Source organism: Podarcis muralis, chromosome 4, assembly GCF_964188315.1.
Source record: "Podarcis muralis chromosome 4, rPodMur119.hap1.1, whole genome shotgun sequence".
In the NCBI taxonomy this organism is placed as follows: Eukaryota; Metazoa; Chordata; class Lepidosauria; order Squamata; family Lacertidae; genus Podarcis; species Podarcis muralis.
Genome location: NC_135658.1, coordinates 20,784,379 through 20,800,426, shown reverse-complemented (window position 1 = coordinate 20,800,426; position 16,048 = coordinate 20,784,379). Strand labels below are relative to the sequence as shown.

Sequence of the window (16,048 nt, the reverse complement as noted above, 5' to 3'; positions counted from 1 at the left end):
GGATCCTCCTCCTCCTCCTCCTCCGCCTTCTCCCGCTGCTGGACTTCTCGCGCCCGGCCGCGCTGGATTTTAGAGAGAGGACATTCTTTCTCCCCCCGCCCCTTCCAGTTTTTTCCTCTTCTTCCCCGCCCTCACTCCACTTTTTACTCTCTCTACGTCTCCCCCACCCCCCCGCACACATACACACAGCACCCCCGGCGTGGTCGGCGAGTTTCCTCGGTTTCAGGCGCCCGCCCGCGCTGCTGTTTCCCGTCGCGAATGTTGTCCGGCAACCGCCGGTTTTTACAGGACTTCGCTTTAAAAAAGAGAGGTTTTCCATCCCTCCCACGGAGACGGGGAGGAGGGGAAGTTGGGGGTGGTTGGGTTTCCCCCTCCCTCTCCCGCACCAGAACGGGTGGGGGGGGGGTGAGGGAAGGAAACGAGACCCTAATCACAGCACAGGCTCCAAACCCCACACTTTTTCGGGGGGGGGGGGAGAAATCAGGGCGCCCCTTCTTCCCTTGACGGCGATGCAAGCTGCTGCAACGCCTCCCCGTCCCCCAAAATGGGCTGCAGAAAAGGCCAGAGCTCCTCTTCGCAGAACCAGAGTCACAAACACACACACACACACACCCTCCTTGACACGGGAGATGGTCGTGGGGAGGGGGGGAACAAGTGCAAGGAAAAGTTTCAGCCCACACGCAGACAGCACTGCAAGCCTCTTGTCTCCCGCGACGTTCCCAAACTTCAGGTGGATCTGTTTTCGCTTTGGTTTGTTTCTTTTTTCTGATAGCAAAGATTGAAGCCCTTCGGATCAAAGGCAGATGACCAGAGGCGAAGAAAGAGCCCTAGGCCCTCGTGCGTTTGTGTTTGGTTAAAAATAGGGTTCTGGTGCAGTCCGATTTAAAAAAAAAAAAAAAAAAAAAGTTACAAAAGGTAAAGTAGTATCCCACGAAGTTTTTTATTTTCTTTCAGAGTAGACCCCCTGAAATTAATGAGCGTGACTTAAGTTGGGTCTGTTAACTTCAATGGACCTACTCTGAGTAAAACTTAGTTTTAGCAAAGTGGTACTTCAAGCTGACAGATACTTGTGCTACACTTGACTTCACAGGCATTTGCTCACAATACACAAATCCATCGCATTGCAAAGATGGCAATTAAAAATATGACGTTATGAATCAGCTTTGATTTATACAAAGTGATTTTTTAAAATGGTCCACTGATACGCCTGTAATTTTCAAGTAGTCTGCAGGGGGCAGGAGTGTGAGAACCTCTGCTGCATTCTTGTCTAATTTACTGCCTGTAGTCCAAAATTCATTGTCTATTGGCAGTAACTTTCTGGGGTTTCAAATGGGGCATTTCCAGTCCCAGCCGGAGATGGTGGGTATACAGCTGGAGACTTTATTATTTATAAATAATAAACAATGCATCCATAAAATGACTGGCTACTTTAGAAGCATTTCAGACAACAACATAGGCTTTCTGCAGTCAAAGCAGCAACAGGCTGTATAAACTCTATAATCTGCAAGCTATATTAAACTGATCGCATCTGTAGACTTGGGGAATCTGCCATGCAACTGGACAGTGGTGAGCTATTGACCAGAGAGGCCTGCTACAATCAGAAGATTTTTTATCTATGTCATTTTTAAATTGTGATTGATGTTAATGCTGCATTCTTAGTTTTAGATTTTATGATTTATGTGGAAATTGTTTTCCATTTGGTTGTGTACTTTTTGATGTGTTTTATTTATTGCTTATGACTTTTGTTATGTTGGTAATTATGTAAATCTTGTCATGTTGTAAGCTGCCCTGAGCATTGTTTTAATATGGAAAGGCGGCATACAAATATGACGATGATGTGAGTCCCCCCCTAGTTGGGTGACATCAAGCCACTTACCCCACTCCTGGGCAATTATATCTTGCAAATAAAACATATTTGCAATTAATTATAAAATGGGGTTACGAAACCATCTGAACTCGCTCTTGGCCATCAATATGCCAGCCATGTCAATAGTGTCAGCAAAGCCATGCAAGAAATATTCTGAAAGGAAATTCCCATTGTTTACAAGCAAATGGCGAAAAGTCACAAACTAAAGCACCAAAATAAAGTTGTAATAAAAGAAGTACCGTTGAAATCAGTGGAGCTTACTTCAGCATATAAACATTGTCAGTTACTACAGGCAGTCCTGCCTTCAGTGTCCTTAAAGGGAGGGGTATTTTCATACAGAGAAACAATACTAAATAGTTTAAAGAAAATTACTACAGATCGGTGCAAGCCTGAACTATCTCATCCTACTCTCTTCGGTGAAGTTACCTACCTTACAGAGTTGTTGTAAGGATTGCAACTAGAAAATGCTTGTGAAGCACTTTGAACACTTGAAAGTGCTATACAAAAGCCACGTGCTGCTATTGTTATTATTACAGTATTGTTATTATTTATAATGATTAAAGGCCATAAGGTTTTTATTTCCAATATTTATAGGCCACTTTTAACACCATACATGCTGACAAAGCAGTTTACACAGCAGTCAAAAAGCAAGTTAAAGCAATACAATCAAAGTAATATGGTGGTTAACCCCCCCCCCCCCCACACACACAAAAGTTCAGTAAATAGGCACAGTACTACAGCACAACTAGAGGTGGAAAGGCCTGGGGGGAACTGGAAAAATGTGGGGCAGTTTTTTGTTTGTTTGTTTTTTCATTTTTCCCAAAGCCGTTTTTCGGGGGGGGGCGAAAGTGTGTGGAATATTCAAACTATATCAAACTGGTATATATATATATATATATATATATATATATATATATATATATATATATATATATATATATATAGGCTTTGGGGGAAAAACAGAAAAAACATCCCCCCCCCCAGGCCTTCCCATCTCTAAGCACAACACAGCCTTTTGATCCAGAGCGGGCTAACCAAACCCACCATATGTCTGGGTAAACAGAAATGTATTGAGTTAGCTAGATCCCTGATGAGCCTGAGTTGCCTTCTGTGTCTCCAAAGCAGGCTTCCTCAAACTTGGCCCTCCAGATGTTTTTGGCCTACAACTCCCATGATCCCTAGCTAGCAGGACCAGTGGTCAAGGATGATGGGAATTGTAGTCTCAAAAACATCTGGAGGGCTGGGTTTGAGTAAGCCTGCTCCAAAGGAAGGAGTTCCACATCTGGGGCCAACCACAGAGAAGGTCCTAACCTTCATCTCCACATGGAGCAGCACTCCATGGGATACTGAGAAAGCACTCCTCTTCCAAACTCAAAGCCTGGGCCGACTGGTATGGAAAGAGGTGCTCCATCAAGTGCCTAAGTACCAAGCCATTCTCGGCTTTGTATTTTAACATCCATACCTTGAATTGGACATACTACAATATAGGCAGCCAGTGCAGATCCTGTAGAACAGGTTTTAAATGGCTGTGCCAATCAGTACCCTCATACCACCATTTTGTGCTAGCTGCAGTTTCCATACTGTCTTCAAGGGTGCGTTAAGAGTAGTCAAGAAAAGTAATCAGAGCTTGCAAATTGGACTGACAGAATCACAATATCCCTTTCAAAGTGCATCCATTTATCTCAAAATAAGAGACTTCTTTCTCACAGGAATAAGAGTTTGGAAATGTTACACCTCTTTAATAGTTAGAAAAATATAGATGGACATTCCATACTCCAAAACATGTTTAGGAAATAATACAGGCTCTTTTTTCAATCAGCAATTTATTAAGCTAGTTTTTTAAAAATATAAAATAAATAAAGTTAAAATGTATCAATGCAACAACCTAGTTTTAAAAAGAAAACTTTGTAACAGCAGAATATTAGTCAATACAGGAGCACCAAAACATTTTAGAGAATATATTCTGCAAGTATTGGTATGGCCTTACAGTTTTCAACAATAATACAAATAGCATGTGTGCAAAATCAACATCAGTGCCCAATGTCTAGGTAAAATAGATTTCACTGTAAATCAGAATCTTGACAAGTTATTATTTATTAAATATTAATATAATTCATTAAAGTTACACTTTTTTAAAATAACCACCCCTCTAATAATCAAATATATCTGAGAAGAGAGTCAATTATAAAAACAAGCTTCACCAAAGGAGTGGTACAAAACATAGATGTGTCGTTTCAAAGGATTCACAATCAAATAGGCAAAATTCTGTTCATGGATGTTGGATGAAGGGTAACAAAGGCCATGAGCATCCTAGAAGACAAAATATTTAGCATTAATATAAGGTACTAATGTGTGATACAAATTCATCCTGGACACTACAAAGCCTGACTTAAATGGAATCCCATGCACAGCTCTTTGGCTCTGTTCTGTTTGAATTTGGCTTGTTTCAGTAAACCACATGTGGGAGATCAGATACTATTAGGGCTCATCACATCAGCTCTGCACTGCAGGTAATCTGAAAAGATTATCAGCACAACCGGGCTGGAAGTGGCTTGGACTGGTAGTGGTCAGTTGTCTCACGTTTCCCCTGCCCACATTTCTGCTATATAGGGAACAGAGGCAGCTGAGGAGGAAAGAGAGGAGACAAGAGACTGCAGTTAATGGGAGAGGGCTGGCAGAACTAAGTCCAAAGCCAGAGCTGTCTCCATCTCTTAACAAGAACTGCTGCATGAAAGGGGACCGTGGAAGCATCCTTTCCAGGCAAATATCACCCAGTGGAGAGCCAGAAATATTGCAGGTAAAGGTGCTGTACTGTCAGTTGTGGGACTACAAGGAGCGCTACTACAGCACTGATTAATGTCTTTCAACAGCAGGGGCAAAAATACCGAATTGGTATGAATATAAGCCTCACTTTCCCCCCAAATTCCGACCGTGAAAAGGTAAAGCGCCGCTTACGGTTTGCAGCCAGGAGCACGGGGCAAACAGCACCAGGAACTCCCTCATCAGCATCAAAGAGGAAAGAGAGAGAGACAAAGACAAGCGTCCTACATCACGGAACACAGTAATACAAACATCCTGTCTCTGTCACTTCCCACTATGTGGAATGAAAACATACACCGTCATGTGATAAAAACAATCCCATGACTGCAAGCACAGGGAATGAATCCTAACACACACACACCAGTATGCAGCCAGGAGCAGCGAGGAATGGAGTGGCTTATTTTCGGGTGTGGCTTATATTCGGGCCAATGCAGTAAATTAGTTTTTAGTAGGGGAATCAGGGAGAGCAACAGTGCTGATCTGGGTTTCTTGACTTTGCAGGTAAGACCAAGAAGGATGCAGTGTCTCTTTGAGTGTCACACAAGTCTTTTTAGGCCCTATTGGTCAAAGGAACATTCTAAACAGATTGCTAAATTGCTCCTAATTATGGGTTTCCTGAATCTAACTCTACTACTATGCTAACAAATCTGAGTAAGTTTTTGCTACATACTATAATTATTCCTGATTATTTGGGACAAAACTGCTGCCCATTTACATCAGTTTCTTATTTCTCCGCCTCCCGCCCCCATGCACGCACACAAACACACATACACTTTAAAATAGAAATGGCTACACCATATTATATTAAATACAGTAGTATAAAAATAAGTGGAGGGTGCAGCGTTGGGTAAGGACATTCTGTCATGAGAAATAATAGTTGAAATACTACTGATCCCTCTTATCATAGAATCATAGAGTTGGAATAGACCACAAGGGCCATCGAGTCCAACCCCCTGCCAAGCAGGAAACACCATCAGAGCACTCCTGACATATGGTTGTCAAGCCTCTGCTTAAAGACCTCCAAAGAAGGAGACTCCACCACACTCCTTGGCAGCAAATTCCACTGTCGAACAGCTCTTACTGTCAGGAAGTTCTTCCTAATGTTTAGGTGGAATCTTCTTTCTTGTAGTTTGGATCCATTGCTCCGTGTCCGCTTCTCTGGAGCAGCAGAAAACAACCTTTCTCCCTCCTCTATATGACATCCTTTTGTATATTTGAACATGGCTATCATATCACCCCTTAACCTCCTCTTCTCCAGGCTAAACATGCCCAGCTCCCTTAGCCGTTCCTCATAAGGCATCGTTTCCTGGCCTTTGACCATTTTGGTTGCCCTCCTCTTATGGTGTTTTGCTGGATGGCAAAGGTCATCCTCTTTAGAGATGCCTTTCTACAACTCTTTTGGTAGCTCTTTTAAGGATACTCATCTGTTACCATTTTGATTAACATGGCCTTTTCCTATTATTATAGCTTATGTCTTATCTCATGGCTTTTATACCTTTTATACATTTTGCAATAGAAGGTTTTGATATCTTATTATCAAGTTTGCTAGTTGCATTGGACCTTTTGGTAGAGACAGAGTAAAATAAATTAACTCTGAACTTCAAATCTGCTAGCTGTGCACACTATCAAAATGCTGGTTCTTCAGGCACGCTGGGTGCTGATTTTAGCAGTATCCAAATCAAAGTTTTGCTTAGGGAAATGCAAAATCTATAGCTGTAGAGGTACTCTGTTTTTGCAAAACCAAACCTCAAATACTAGTGTTATCTTCTAACCCTCATATCAACTGAATCTGGAAACCCAGCCAGATGGGTGGGGTATAAATAAATAAATATTATCATTATCTTTTACTGAATCTAACTTAAGAGTTTTACAGTGTCTCACAATTTCTAAAGCTGTTCTTAAGTTGTTCTTAAGTTTTTCTTAGATGTATAACCATTAAGGTATGCAACTCCGTTTTTTTATCTCATTGACATGCAAACTACAAATAAGTGACTATCATTCTCTTTCCTTAGGGAAGTAAACTAAGGGCATTTTCACATGCTACTTAGAAAGGCAAATGCTAGTCCTTAAAAAAGGAGAAACTGTTTTTTTTGAATGGGCTTTCTTTATCTGATTGGCAGCATTTAAAATTCTATAGGTATGCATTTTATTTGAAGCTACCTATATTGAAATCCAGTTTGACATGGAAGCCATAAAAATACCTTGCTTTTCCCCATAGCGGAATACTTTTAAAACCATAGATTAAAATGAAATTCTTTGTCTGATTTGCCTTTTTGAGAAATGTGTTCAGTCTATGTAAAGTCCTTGAAATTCTGGTATCTGAAGATGTTTGTGGCCAGGCAAAATAGAATCCCCCCCCCCCACTTACTGCATTGTCCATTGCCCGAGGAAGAAAGAGGGCAAAAATTGGAAACAGGTGTGCACAAAATTTGCATATTCTAATTTATATGTATAAATGCAGTTAGAAATATTGGGTTGGGTCCATCTAATTCTACTCAGAGCAGCCCCACTGAAATTATTTTCAATACGTCTGCTCTGACTAAGACTATCATTGAAGACGCCCAATATAATTTAAACAGAGGCACCATCTGCACAATACATTTAATGCAATATTATACCAATTTAAAGAGTCACGGCTTCCTCCAAAAAAATACTGGGAACTATAGTTAAGGTTGCTGATAATTGTTAGATCTCTACTCCCCTCACGGAACTATAATTTCCAGAGTTCGCTGGGAAGAGGCATTGATTGTTCAACCACTCTGGTTATTGTAGCTTTGTGAGGGGAATGGAGTGCTCTGCATGCAACAGGTGCCAACTTTAATCCCCTGGCATCTGTAGGCACAGCTAGAAAAGACCCCCTCTCTCTAGAAAGCCACTGCCTGGCACTACAGGCAATACTTAACTAGATGGATTGACGGTCTGTGTTGGTATAAAGCAGCATCATTTGTACTTAAGGCTCACAGTACTATAAATGATAATAATGTTCACAGTGGATTGAAATCTTGAGAAATGGGTTGGGTTGATGATTAGCAGAATGATGAGCCAAACATCATTATATAGCTATTATACAGTCCTATTCAGCAAAGTTTCCACTGAATTATAAAAGAATCTATCATTTTAAAAAGAAAACCTTTTATCATCCTCTTTGTCTGCAGGTGGGTGGTCAACCATTTGTTACATGATTTGCACTCTGGGACTAAGGTTAGATTCTCAGCTGTTGTTAAAAAATCACATAGCAAGAGTGACCAAGACAGCTTTCTTTCACCTGTGTCTTACGACTAGAATATTTGTCATTTTCTATTTCTTATTTTCGGATGTAGACTTAGATAGAATGACTCATGGCTGGGTTCCCACAAGCACTTGATGACATTGAAGAGAAATTTATCAAAGAACAACTCCAAAACAGAAGCAGGACAGAAATGCAACTGTATCCTTAAATAGATTTTCTGATCATAAGCACAATACAGTGGTGCCTCGCAAGACGAAATTAATTCGTTCCGCGAGTTTTTCCGCCTTGCGATTTTTTCGTCTTGCGAAGCACGGTGTCGGAAAAGTTTTGGAAAAGCTTCAAAAATCACCAAAGTCTTCAAAAACCTCAAAAAAGGCTACCACACCGCGTGCTATGAGTTGCTCCTCGAAGTCAAGTCGCAACTGTATTAACGGTTTTAAGAAAAAGGAAACGAACTTCCAAGATGTTTCCGTCTTGCGAAGCAAGCCCATAGGGAAAATCGTCTTGCGAAGCAACTCAAAAAACCAAAAACCCTTTCGTCTTGCGAGGCATTTGTCTTGCGAGGTACCACTGTACCCAGTTTACCTTGGAAGATTGTTGTGTAAATAGAAAAGGTTACGTCCAAATCTGCAACATCCATTTATACAATCACATCAAGATGGTCCTCAGATTTACAAAAGTAAGTTGTAATAGTGGATGCAATCAAGTGCTGTAATATATTGGATGTCAACATAGCTAAAAGTACAAATACCCATCGTAGTTCTCATTCTTAAAGTGTTATGTAAAAACTGAGGAAAAAATAATTTTAAAATCTTGCAGAAAAATCCTCATGGTTCAGCAAAAGTTATGCACTTTTATGTCTCATTGGTTTTGATGGGAGTGATCCTAGCACATGTTTACCTCTCCCATTTTGGCCATAAGAAGTTTGTTTCAATGTCTAAACTAACATGTTAGCAAGATTTAAAGGAGAAAAAGCAATACAACAACCATTTCTAATAAATTTTATGTCTTTTTTTGACAATAAGAAGAAACATGGTTTGTCACCCAAGTCAAATTATGGTTTTGAAATGTTCTAAAAATTCGAACTAAAGTAGTCAATAGATGCAGAATTTTGTTGGATGACTTCTCAGCTATCTGTAAAGATTTTTGTTTATGATTTTATCTTCAACAAGGTCTTTGAAAGATTATGGTTACTGAAAGTTGCATTTTTGTGTGTATAACATTTCCTGTGAATTTTTGTTCTTAAGTGCTTAGTGTTATAACAACAATTTCACCCATCAAAATCAATGGGATGTAAAAGTACTTTGCTGTGGCTTGATCATGCCCAAACAGTGTTTGCTTGACTGTCTTTTTTCATAATTTGCTTGAAATTTATATCTGAAAATATTTTTGGTTATATGATTAGTACCCCTCCTCCTAATTAAATACTTACATAAGCGCAGACTTTAAAAATGGTAGATATTATTTTTATTTCCTTAGTTTCAGGATCCTTTTGAACACTGAAATTCAAAAAAGTATAAACTGTTTTAATAATGACATCTGGAACAGTCAGAACTTACAGTGCAAGACAGACTGTGTGGATTGGCAGCTAAAGAGTTAATAGAACACAAGATCATACGAGATCTTCAGGGTCAAAGAAGGAGTAGAACAACAAGTGAAAACATGAAACATAATAGAAAAAGAGAAAGGAAAGCTTCCAGAAGAGAGTGGCTAGCAAGTGGGTGGGAAAATATTGAAAAATGTCATGGCAGCCAAGAGTGAACACTGTCTTGCTAAGGGTGTTACCGCTTTAAGCTGTGTTGGGAGATCTGAGTGGGCAAACGGAGGAAAAGGTGGAATTAAGAAATGAAAAGGAAAGGGAGGAAAATGACTCCAGAAGATTTTTAGAGTATGTTGTGAACCCCTTATTCCCAAGCTTCTTTTTGGACTGGTGCTCCAACTAGCCATGGCAAGGGTGGGAGTGGAATTCTGTATGTTGCTGCTCAATTTGCAGGTTGCTAGAATAGGATCACACTCATAAACCTTATTGGGTATGCTTTCTACCTGGGAGCCAGCTTCTACCCATATCTTCTGTGGACAAGGTTGTTCCTTATAAGATGACAAGGAATAGACTAGGCATTTATACTAGCATTGCAAACTTGCTTCCTGCCCAGCCCTGCTTAGATCATATATATGATGCCATTGCAAAGCTGAAACCTGCCCCAGAGCACCTTCCATGATCACACCAACAAGTAAAACAAGTAAGTAAATCAGATTCACATTAAAAAAAGCAAAAACATATTCACCTCACAAGTTCTTTATATAAAGCCTTTGTGGTTTCTAAGTATGGACCAAGTTCATCTTCATATTGACAAAGAGCTCCTCCAAGGCAAAGATGCTTAAAAAGACAGAAGAGAAATTCCTCCCGGTCTAAATGGCTAAATAAGTCATAGTGGTCTGAATCTTCCAGTAGAAGTACCTATCATGAGACAAGGAGGAAAGGCAATGTAATATGGATAATGTTTTATATATTATATTACAAAAAGACATTATTTTGTATTCCCAGTGGTTTCTGTTTATATATATATATATATATATATATATATATATATATGCAATAAATTTGGTAATTAATTTGAGTATAGTTAAAAAAAGAAAAGTATGCAGTACTGCAGCAGGGAATCCAGACCACAATCTGGCCCGATCACTGACCAAACTGCACAGCTGCCATCAGCTTTGAAACATATGTCAACAGGAAATAGCCCCATCAAAAAAAGTCACCAGTTGCTAGAAAACATCCCCCCACCCCGGAAATTCAGTGTCCTCTGCCATGATTAAACAAAGGAGGTTCTAGGGTGGTGTCATGGACTGGCTGGATGCAGAGTAGTAGTGGGAGGCAGCAGCTGGGAGATGGATGGTGGGACGATGATGCGTGGTCAGAGGAAGAAGAGAGCAGACTGGGAGGAGGAGGTGCTGGAAGCTGAAGAGGCAACAGGCTTTAGTGGGCAGGAAGAGACTGTGGCAGAGGGCAGTCCAGACTCATTGAGGCAGGAGGAGGGAGGGAGGGAGGGAGGGAGGGAGGGATGAGGCAGACTGCTGAAGAATCCAGGGAGTCTCCCCCTCCTGCTGCGACCAGTTTCCTACTGCCGTCTTCCAGAACACGCAGAGAAATGAAAAGTGTGGAGCAATGAGATAAAAGGCGATGAAGCATCAGTTTGCTGAGGATGGAACCAGGGAAGGAGCCCTAGAGAGTGGTGGGAAGCAATCCTTGCAGTGGCTTCATTAGGGCAAGACTGGGAAGCATTGCTGTGACCACTAAGACTGATCTGTTTTGTTTCTCTGAATAAAGAGTTAACATCACGGACATTGGGTCCTGACAAGTGTCGTGACTGGTGTGGTTGCATTAGGCACTGCGCTGCAGGGGGTGCCAAAACAATGCTATAGAATGGAACATTAGAGGTGGAGGGTGCTGAATTTTAGCATTGCACCGTACCCAAAGTCTGCCACTGGCTTAAGTCCAACAACATCTAGAGAGCCACCGGCTATTCACTGCTCTAGCACATCTTAAGTTATCAGTCTTCCTCAAGGGCAATGTCTATATAAACCAGCCCACAAAACCAAGGCAGGTAACCATCAGTCAAGATGCAGTAGCGTGTTATAATTTTATCACGAAGAGCTTTTTTTGGACATAGAAACACTTCCTGAACCTCAAGCAGGTTTTGACTCTGCGGAGGCAAAAAGGAACTGAGCAAGTGAATTTCTTGTTCTGCACCACAATTGGTCAAAGGGAGGAGTATGAGTATGCTCCAAGCCTAAAAGGCTTGTATATTTCGCAATATGTAATAAAACTGGCTGCAAAATGCAGTTCTCTGAAACTACATGCTGACATCATCAGATGATAGCAAAATTGAAAGGAAACACTTTGGGATTTAGTGCTGTTTATGAACACAAGATCCATATGGAGGCTATCAATATTAGCTGTGATAACTATGTGGCTGTCCTGGCAAGAAAAAGTGACTAATAAATGATAATTAAACTATAAAATAATAATAGACAGAAGACAGATGTTAACTACACTTGCACTAACCTTTCTTAACTCATCAGCAATGAGAATATCATCGTGATATTCATCAAAACACTTTACAATACTTCCACTTTCTCGAACAACCCCTTTACAGTATAATCGGTCAAAAAATGACATGGAAACTTGCTTGCACAGAATATTCTTGACATCAATTTTTCTCACAGTGGTATCTGAAACATGGCAGAAATCAAATGAACAATCACAATAGCATTTACGAATCTGCAAGATTATATTTTCATATCTGAACAAAGTGGCTTAATACTATCAAGGTTACATTTTAATTTGGAATATTTTAAACCTGTTGAAATGTTTCCCAAATTACTACATAAGAAAAATATGACTACCTTTAGACCCAGTGTGGTGGAATAGGGATAGAGTTTGGTGAAGAGAAAGCAAGATAAATTCCAACGCAATTACAAGCAGGTCACAAAGCATACAAAAGTTGGCAAAAACCCCAACTTGGTGTAGAATTCTTCCCTCTTCCCTAATGTCTAGTCCAGCAGATGGTGAAGTTATTTTAATGTGAAGCAGCCAATGAAATGGTGCAGGCGTGAGGAAATGTGAAATGTTGTGACGTGAGGACACAGGGTAGATGGAACTAGACACTATGGGGTGGAAGGGGGGTTACATAGATACACCATTTTCAACAGCATTCTCATGTTCTTTGTAAGTACTGTAGTTCCATTCCCAGTAGGGTGGCCTTTGTAGATCACTTATCTCTCAGTCTAACCACAGGCTAAAATGTTGCCCTGAGGAAGAGCAGTATGCAAATGTAACAAGCACACATTGGGTATGATCAGCTTGGAACTTCTTAGAACTTCTGTTCACTGGACTGGAATGAACAGGAAATATGCAAGTGTTCTCTTGCCCAATTTTCAATTATGAAATAATTATGAACAGCTCATATAAAATTATTCAGTAGTATCAAAGCTGAGGAAACCACAAAAAGGAAGCAATAAAATGTCATTGCAGAAGGAGGTACTTTTACTCAGTCTCCAAAAAAAAACCAAACACCTTAAAGGCTATCTTAAAGATAAATAAATCAGGAACTTTTTTGAAGAGACTAAGATGAAAGGGAAACAGCTGACAATGCATTAATGTCTGCAAATGCAGGCAGTAATGTTCATCATATAAGTTTAATACATTTTACATCAACTTTCAACGGTAAACTCACCTAGAAATGTTTTAACAGACCACAAGCAACAGTAGGGATTTAAATAAAAGTTTGATTATTGTTACTTAATATTTAACAATCTTTTAATATGGTTCATTGTCATTTTATGAATGTATCTTCATGCTACTTTGGTATAAGCGTGTTGGAAGGATCTGTATCCTGAACAGCAATATATAAATAACCGCTACCAATCACACCATCATTAGAACCAGCAAGTCATTTTGCAGAGGAAAAGGAATTATCACACTGAAAACGGATTTAAAAGAGAAGTTGTATCAAAGTTGTTATTTTACCTAATGTAGTCCATTGTCCAGAAGGGGAAATCAATTTCAAATTGCTGTTAACATCTGGATGATTAAAAAAGGCCTGGAAGTAGAGTCAATAACAATTGGCAGTTAAACAGATTCTATTATCCAATTTGATGCATGTATCAAATAAGGTGGCTTTGGCTTGATTTAAGACGATAAAGGGGCCCTGCACCAGAGGTCTACCAGTCCTATATTTCCCACTAGCCAAACATATGTCTATAGGAAGCCCCCGAGTAGGACATGAGGACAACAGCCCCTTCCTGTTGTTGTTCATCAGTGACATGCTGCCTCTGACCCATCAGGTGCTACATAGTCATAATAACTAGTAACCATTGACAGCTTCATCCTCTGTAAATTTGTCTAATCCTCTCCAAATGTCTGAAATTCAAGATTGCTGACCAAATTAGGGTTTTCGTTCATGGAAATACTGCTGCAAGTCACTCCACTGATAAAAGTCTGGAACGTGAGAAGGATTTATACCCATGTCTATAAATGAGACAGGTCTGCCCAGCTGCTTCTGAGCAAACACAATCAGTTTGCAAGTTCACACAGGGATATACCGGTATTCTTCCCCTTAAAAAACACACATACATTATGGGAATGACCTGTAGAAGCACTCTTGTGAACAAACAAACAAAAAAAAGTATTGTGGGAAATGAGAAACAAGTATTTTAAAAATAAATAAACATGTCTTACTTAATATAATAGAAATCACTAAGTAGTATACATAAAAACAAGAAAAACACAACCACATTCAATGAAATATCCGAAAAACTAAAATTTAAAAATGCAACTGTATATCACAAATTAAACGAACAGTCTATAAAACCAGGGTTGTATTTAAAATAATGCATGCTGCTGTTTTGCCCTGTTGTGCTTCTAGCAATTTGATATTTTAATGCCGCTTCCGTTTTAGTAATATTTATTACACACCACTTTGAACATTTTAATCAAAATTCCAAAGTGCCCTATAAATCTACAGACTACCTCAAAAGCTGGTGGACTCTCTCATTCACTGGAGGTTTTTAAACAAGAGGTTGGATGACTGTCTTGGATGCGATTCCTGGGGTCGGCCTAGATGACCCTTAGGTGTCCCTCCCAACTGTATGAAACCCACTTTTAGACTAATAAACCAGATTAGGTTAACTACCATAATGAAATCATCCCTCTGGTAGCCTTTGAAGTTCTGATCAAAGCTGAATGCCTGTGCAGCGATTCTGCCATCCATGGACCTGCGGAATGTAGAAAAAGAAGTCCGTCAGGCTTGTATTCTTCATGTAATAATAATAGGCATGAGGGGATTCCACACTGTAAAAAAATGATGATAAAAGAATCTTTAACGGGGCATTTTATTTTATTTTTTGAAAAAGTGATTTAAGTTCTGGAGCAGAGGTGGATTTGGTGCTGAAAGATTTCCAATTACAGCAGTGAAGCCTCTCGATTAAATCCTGATCCTGAAACGCACCTTGCCCTACCACAATCCTGAGGGCAGCCTCTAGCCAGAAGAGTGACCCCCATCTTGCACTTTCACCCCACTTTTCCCTCCCCCTTCCCTGCCCCCCCCCCCCCGCACGCCTGAGAAACCGGAGAAGGAATGGCCGCTTCTCCCCACCACTTGAGGAGGCGGTCTCGGGTGTCCCTGCTCTCCAGCACTGGAAAGCTTTTTTGCGGGAGGTGATGGAAAGCGTAGCGGGGCTCCCCGCCTTCCTCCCCGTAGGCGGCCATTGCCGCTTCTGCAGGACGCGGGCGGTTCCCATGGCAACGCGCTCTTGCTGGCCGCTCAGCGTTGCACTTTTTTTTAGCCCCCCCAGGAAACAAGCAGCCCGGTGACAATGGTTCCGCTTCTGCAACGCAGGAGATTTAACATCTGCAATCAGCTGGTGGGGGGGGGGGTAGGGAGCGGGGCGGCCGAGCTATTTTCTCCGTATTTAAGTGGATGGAAATACTTCGCCATTTAGGAAGTTTTGGTCGCTCTCTCTCAATGTATATATGTGTGTGCGTATTTGTGTGTTGCTGTGTTCTCATTAGTCTTTAAGATATATATGCACACGCCTGTTTTGGTTAGTCATTGTTATATATGTTTTACACAGCGACTAACAAACACATTTATTATGTCTGTATGTCTATTATGCTCACAATAGCACATGATGGGCACACTCGGCCACTTCCATTGGTGTAATTGGCGCTGCTACAGGTGCGACACCTATTTGTAAGTTTAGAAACCTCAGAAATCAGGGAGCATATCTTTACTGAGGATTTGTTTGCAAAATATTGTGGACTTCTTTGACTTTTTCATATTTTTTTAGCTTCACGGCTAATCCTTAGCTGATACTCCATCTTGATTTTATGACTTGAACATCAAGCCAGCTTTTTGCTCACTGTTTTGTGGCATTCTAGTTGGTCTTAATAAAAGTATTGCCACACACACACATTTGCAGGTTTAGTGTGGCAGCGCCTGCACTTTGGAATCCCCTGCCTATTGAGACCAAGCAGGCGCCTTCACTGTACGCTTTTCTGCACCTGCTAAAAACATTGCTGTTTAGACAAGCCTAACCAGGTGCTTAGAAAGTTGAGGTAATTTTAATCT

General features: G+C 40.5%; 1 protein-coding gene and 1 long non-coding RNA gene across 3 annotated transcripts; one reads left to right on the top strand and one right to left on the bottom strand.

Moving 5' to 3' along the window:
• Window positions 1–3,579: 3,579 nt before the first annotated feature.
• CFAP300 (cilia and flagella associated protein 300) lies at window positions 3,580–15,227 on the bottom strand. Of its 2 annotated transcripts, XM_028726141.2 has the most exons (7): window positions 15,074–15,227; window positions 14,612–14,693; window positions 13,447–13,519; window positions 11,983–12,149; window positions 10,202–10,374; window positions 9,349–9,415; window positions 3,580–4,177 (listed from the first exon to the last, which is right to left on the bottom strand). In XM_028726141.2, exons 1-7 carry the CDS (start codon window positions 15,184–15,186, stop codon window positions 4,046–4,048), a joined length of 807 nt encoding a protein of 268 aa, XP_028581974.2. In that variant the 5' UTR covers window positions 15,187–15,227; the 3' UTR covers window positions 3,580–4,045. The 2 variants fall into 2 exon arrangements, with proteins under 2 accessions (XP_028581974.2, XP_028581975.2); XM_028726142.2 differs by lacking the exon at window positions 9,349–9,415.
• Window positions 4,174–9,248, top strand: LOC114595657 (uncharacterized). Its single transcript, XR_003706309.2, has 2 exons — window positions 4,174–4,664; window positions 8,008–9,248. It is a non-coding gene; the product is annotated as an uncharacterized LOC114595657 (long non-coding RNA).
• Window positions 15,228–16,048: the final 821 nt, after the last annotated feature.